Source organism: Staurois parvus, unplaced genomic scaffold (genome assembly GCF_062004578.1).
Source record: "Staurois parvus isolate SC_StPar_1 unplaced genomic scaffold, SC_StPar_1.0 ptg000655l, whole genome shotgun sequence".
Classification (NCBI taxonomy): Eukaryota; Metazoa; Chordata; class Amphibia; order Anura; family Ranidae; genus Staurois; species Staurois parvus.
In genome coordinates, this window is record NW_028318451.1 from 846,804 (window position 1) to 852,803 (window position 6,000).

Consider the following 6,000-nt stretch of genomic DNA (forward strand, 5'->3'; position numbering starts at 1 on the left):
AATAACTGAAGTGACAATTTTGTGTAAAAAAAAAATAATTCTTTTTTTTTTTTATTTTCCAAAAACTTGTGGTTAAAAAATAAATTCTTCTATTGACTCAACATGACTCTCAGCCAGGGGCAGACTGACAACTCATGGGGCCCCCGGGCAATAGGGGATCATGGGGCCCTTGTATCCTTGCCCACACAAACCACACCCAAAAAAGCCTATGAAAGGTACCAGAGGCATCTCATGGGGCCCCCTGCTGACCCTGGGCCCTCGGGTGGTGCCCTAGTACCCAAATGGTCAGTCTGCCCCTGCTCTAAGCAAATAGTTTGGGGTGTACTTTCCAAAAAGGGGTCATTGGGGGGGGGCATTTTATGCCCAGCATTACATTTCCTGCCACACATCACTCACTCTTCTAACCACCTGAAGACCAAGTCTTTTCTGACACTTTTTGTTCACATGAAAAAAAAAAATCAGTATTTTTTGTTAGGAAATTACTTTGAACCTCCAAACATTATATATTTTTTTTAAAGCAGACACCCTAGTGAATAAAATGGTGGGTGATGCAATTTTTTATGTCACATAGTACTCGCACAGTGATTTTTCAAACGCAATTTTTAAAAAAAATAAAAACACTTTTTTTTACTTTTAATGCACAAAAACACAATATATTGGCCACTTATTTGGTAAAATATAAAATATGATGGTATGCGGAGTAAATAGATACCAAACATGACATGTTTTAAAACTGCACATGCCAGTGCAATGGCGACAAACTGCAAACATTTTTAATATCCATAGGCAACACTTTAAAAGCCTTTACAAGCTACCATTTTAGATTTGCAGATGAGGTCTGGTTAGAATTACTGCCCTTGATCTGACGTTTGCGGAGATACCTCACATGCCTGTTTACATACCGGCTCTGGGTCAACGCTTGTGCATGTGGGGGGAGGGGTTTTTTTTTTATTATTATTATTTTGACACTGTCCCTTTTATTTTTTTTGGATCACTTTTATTGCTATCACAGGAAATGTAAATATCCCATGTGATTGACGGGTATTCTTATTTGAGGAATCTGGGGTCTGTTAGACTCTAGATATCTCCTCTGCCCTTGCATCATCTAATCTCACCAAGATCGGTGTGATCAGATGCTTTCCCAATTTACAAATGGCGCTATTTATATCCTGCAAAACTGAAGTGATGAAATGCTTGTAGCTTCCGATTTATTAAACTATAGAGATGATTGGCACCATTCCAGTCTCCAATCAGGTCTATGGTCAGCTAGCAGAAACATTGTCTGCATTCTCAGGTTCCCCCAATGGAACGGGACTGCCCGAGAAGGCTGTGGAACGCAGCTGGGGAGGGGGAGCATCTTTGCCGGCTGCTTGTAAAAGCAATCCTGCAGCTAATTAGCCACTAGGATTGTTTTTATATGAAAGCTGATCTACGGCCGAAAAAAATGATACTGGAATGATGACTGCAGCTCCTAGGAGTAGAGACACGAGGGAAGTTGCAGGAGCTCTTTGGTGGCTTGATTTTTGAGCTACTTAAGGTGGATTTCCTTTGATGCTGACCTTACTTCATGCCGGGTGTAAGTGATACCAAGGAGCAGTCCCTGTAAGCTGAGAGGGTCCTACTGAGAGGTCTGGAATCCAACCCTGGGTGCACCAAGTGCCATCGGAGTGCCTCATCCTTATCGGTTCCCAGATGACCATTAGTGCCCTTCTGATTATATGCGCAATATTATTGTGTGTCCGGTGAGTGCAAGCACACCTCTTTTCCTTACCACGGACGTCACGAGCACCTTATTATTTATGCAATTCCAGTAAGAGGGATCTGTAACGCCAGACTCCGGCGTTTTGATACACCATGTGAATTTCTCAACATTTATATTGTGGACTCATATGTGTTTAGTGTGTGTTTATGTCATTATATTTCGTCTAAAATAAGACGACACACTGTTATCACCTTATAGCGCTCAACAATTTATCACTTAATTTATATATATGTACTTTTATTTAAGCACTGTAGTTTTGATATAAAGGAGTTAAATGTGATGACCGGTGTAGTGACGGCAATCTGACGCTATCTGGGAGGGACGCTAACACTATCTGAAGTTGCCGGTGACACTAGTACAGTGATCAGTAAAAAATCTGTACACTGTACTAATGACACTGGTGACAGGGCAGTAAAGGGGTTAACTGGGGGGAGGGTATAGGTACAGAAAGATCTCTGATAGGGCAGGGATCGATCATCCGATTCAGGCCAAACATCACTGGCCTAAATCGGATGATTGATTCCTTGGGCACCGAATCATGGCGCCTGCGGGTCAGTGGGGGCACGCCCCCAGCCTGCAACCATCGCGGGAGTGCAAATCACAACTATATACATGATTTTGCGCACCAAGCCATCCTGTAGCAGTATTTCTGCTATAAGATGGATGGGAAGCGGTTAATTACACAGGTTCTGAGGCCAATTTAATACAGATAAGGCACTAGGTGAGGTTAATTACCACCTTAGTCAGCCACAGAACCTGTGTAATTAATGTGTTTGGTTTTACAGCAACCCTAAAGCTGCTGTTTGGGTATTCAGAAAAAAAAAAAACTTGCCTGGCAGGGGAGATTCTTCCACCCGTGCTGTTTAGCATGGATGGGGGCATTTTATTAGATTTTTAGGGGGGTAAATCTATCAAACATATGGCCAGTTTAAGATTAAGACTCAGTTTTAGAAGATGCACTAGTGGCATAATAAACCATCTGGAATCTGGGGAAAGCATTGCTTTTAAAGGGAGTTTCATGAAAGAAGGCTTTTAATCTCTTATTTTTGTGAAGGCTGTGGCACCTGTGGCTCAGGTGCGTTGAGACCCTTGGCATTTAGGAACAACGGTTTTAAGAAAGTGGAAATTGTGATGTCACAGCCCCTCCTCTCCACCTTATCCAATCAGAGAACATCTTCATTGAAAAACAAAAAAACACAAACACAAAGTGCTCTATAATTGGCAGCAATGCCAAGTTAGCAACCCACTATGATCAGTGTGCAGAGGGGAAGCCACTTGCATAAACCTAGGAAGAACCTGGAAGAATGTAGCCCTCATTGTAGCAGCACTGACTATTACAGTGATTTCCAGCTTCCTCAGCAATCAGTCAGGTATGAGTAATGCATACCAACATTGTTCCAAGCTGGACTGTAAGTATGCAATACAATTATTCCTGGAGTTTAGCTTTAAACATCTTTCAGTTTTAAAAACCATCAGGATTAAAGTAAAGCTGAAAATGATCCATGCATATACGCAACAAAACATATGTAATTTGCCAATATATGGCCTGTATAACCCTTATGCTGGCCATAAACACAGCAATTTTCAGGCAAATCTAACTGTGACTATTGTGAGCAATAGAGACATGGATGCTGTATGTGATAGCCATCTTGTTAGGCCTCAGCCATTTTGTCTCTCCTCCCTCATGGGAGCCATTTTGTCTCTCCTCTCCTCCCTCATTTATAGCTGTAAGTTGAATGGACATCATCAAAAGGGCCTCTTATTTTAAAACACAGATAGATGAAGCTCCAGGACTGTAAACCGCTAATTAGTCTGGTGCAGGAGGTCTTCTTTGAAAGCCACTTTCCTCTGCCCGATCGTAAAACAATAACTCAGTCAGTCATGACTTGTTAGGCCATTAGGGCTAGAGCGTGCCATAAAACATACATTCCACATGTAGACATTTTTCAAACAATTCATAAATTTCAGCAGAAACTGGGCACATTAATATTAGGTGTATATTTGGATAGATCATTTTAATATGAGTCAAACAAGGCTTTACATGACTATATGAACACCAAGGAGAGAGAAGAAAGCAGTCTCTTCCCTCCTGAGTGACAAGGGTATGCTGTGTTTGGTATCCCTGGGTTTGAAATATAATTCTGAATATTAATCTGCCAGTTGCTAGGATGCCATCTGTACCTATTGGAGGTTGTTAACCTTAGTATGAAATTGTAAGGCGACTTGATCATAACCTTGGTTACCACCTAGCACCCATCCCCAAACTTGTTCTCAGGTGACACCCCTTTAATATGATAGAAAAAGACTGACAGGCTTGAGAAAAGACAGCTCTTATTTACCATCAATCAAGAAACATCTAACGGACTTGAGAGCCAAGGCAATCTTTATGTTTGGACAATTGGACTCTGCTTAAAGTGGAGTTCCACTCACCCTGTCAAAAAATAAAAGTCTGCAGCTACAAAAACTGTAGCTGCTGACTTTTAAAAAACAGCCACTTGTCCCTTGGTGTGTCCCCCGCAGCCCGTTTCACCAGCCGTCCTGTATTCCAGGAGGCCGGCATCTTCAGTGTGGGCACCCGGCTGTGATAGCGTGCGGCTTCAAAGCTGGGTACCCACTGCGCATGCGCGAGTAGCGCTGCACTTTCTGAATGGTCCTGTAGTCTTCTGGGACCTTTCACGTGTCCCAAAAGACTACAGTGTGTATTACAGACAGCTATGCTAATATCATAGTGTTATTGCTAGGATTTGTGAGTTTCCTACTTCTCTGTAAAAAGGTGGTGGTGGCAGTGTAAAAGGTTAATTGCGTAATTATCCTAACCTGGTAACAATCGCTCTCAGGCTGCTGGCACATAGATTGTAGTCCCGCGAGCTGGAAAATCTTTGTGTAGGGTGCAGCTGAGAGTGGCATTGTTACGCAAATGTCAGCGCAGTGCGAGATCGGCTGGTCCTTCGGTCATGAGTTGGTGAGAAGGGCAGGGGTCGGGCGCCACGTTTCGTCACACCAACCAGCTTCCAATTGCAAAAGCAACCCAACCAAAGGGATTATTGAAGCATACCACCGTGAACTCTTGGCGGTAAACTGCCTTGACCAGTGTATTTCTTAACTGATAAGTCTTGTGGATTGCATTTATTAGGCTGGTGACAACATGGAAAATCTCAAACCGAGGAACATATTTAGCCATGTTTGTAAAGATTTTTAACCGCTAGCCTACTGGGCACTTATACCCCCTTCCTGCCCAGGCCAATTTCCAGCTTTCAGCGCTGTTGCACTCTGAATGACAATTGCGCGGTCATGCAGCATTGTACCCATATGACATTTTTATCATTTGTTTGTGACAGATAGAGCTTTATTTTGGTGGTATTTAATCACCTCTGGGTTTTTTATTTTTTTCTTAAACCAAAAACCACTGGAAATTTTGAAAAAAAAAAGTTTTTTTCTTAGTTTTTGTTATAAAATTTTGTAAATAAGTGATTTTTCTCCTTCACTGATATGCACTAATGAGGTTGCAGTGATGGGCACTGATAGGTTGCAGTGATGGGCACTGATAGGCTGCAGTGATGGGCACTGATAGGTGGCACTGATGGGCATTGACAGGCATCACTGATGGGCAATGAAAGGCAGCACTGATACATGGCACTGATAGGCGGCACTTGCTGGCACTGATAGGCAGCACTGACTGGCACTGATGGGTGACACTGAAAGGCAGCTCAGATGGGCACTGATATGTGGCATTGATGTGCACTGGTAGGCACTGATATGTGGCATTGATGTGGCACTGGCACAAGGCACTGATGAGCACTGGCACAAGGCACTGATGGACACTGACAGGTGGCACTGCTGGGGCTACACTGATCATCAGGGCACACTGATCATCAGTGCTCTGATGATCTGTGTACATGTCCCCTCCGCGGAAAGCCGATTACCGGCTCTCCTCTCGAGCTGTCAGCGCGATAACCGGCATTTCCCTGTTTACATGTGATCAGCTGTGATTGGACACAGCTGATCACATGATCGAGCCGACATCTTCGGCTCTTTCCGTGATTGGTGATCCGCTGTGTCCAAGGGACACAGCACACCACTGATCGCCACGCTGCGCGCTCCCCAAGCCGCGCATATGACGTCCTCCCAGAACGAGAGAACCACCTTTAGCCCATCATATTACTATATGGCAGGCGGGAGGTGGTTAAACAGCAAAAACTTTTGCAACTTTTCAGCTGATCCTATCAGCTATACCTTTC

General features: G+C 43.5%; 1 protein-coding gene across 1 annotated transcript in view; it reads right to left on the minus strand.

The window, feature by feature from the left end:
* Positions 1–4,943, minus strand: part of LOC149448843 (uncharacterized) — a 79,750-nt gene extending 74,807 nt beyond the window's left edge. The window contains exon 1 of the mRNA XM_089694175.1: positions 4,818–4,943. Coding sequence (XP_089550301.1) covers positions 4,818–4,943 — 126 coding nt within the window. The remainder of the gene's footprint in view (positions 1–4,817) is intronic.
* Between the last annotated feature and the right edge of the window lie 1,057 nt (positions 4,944–6,000).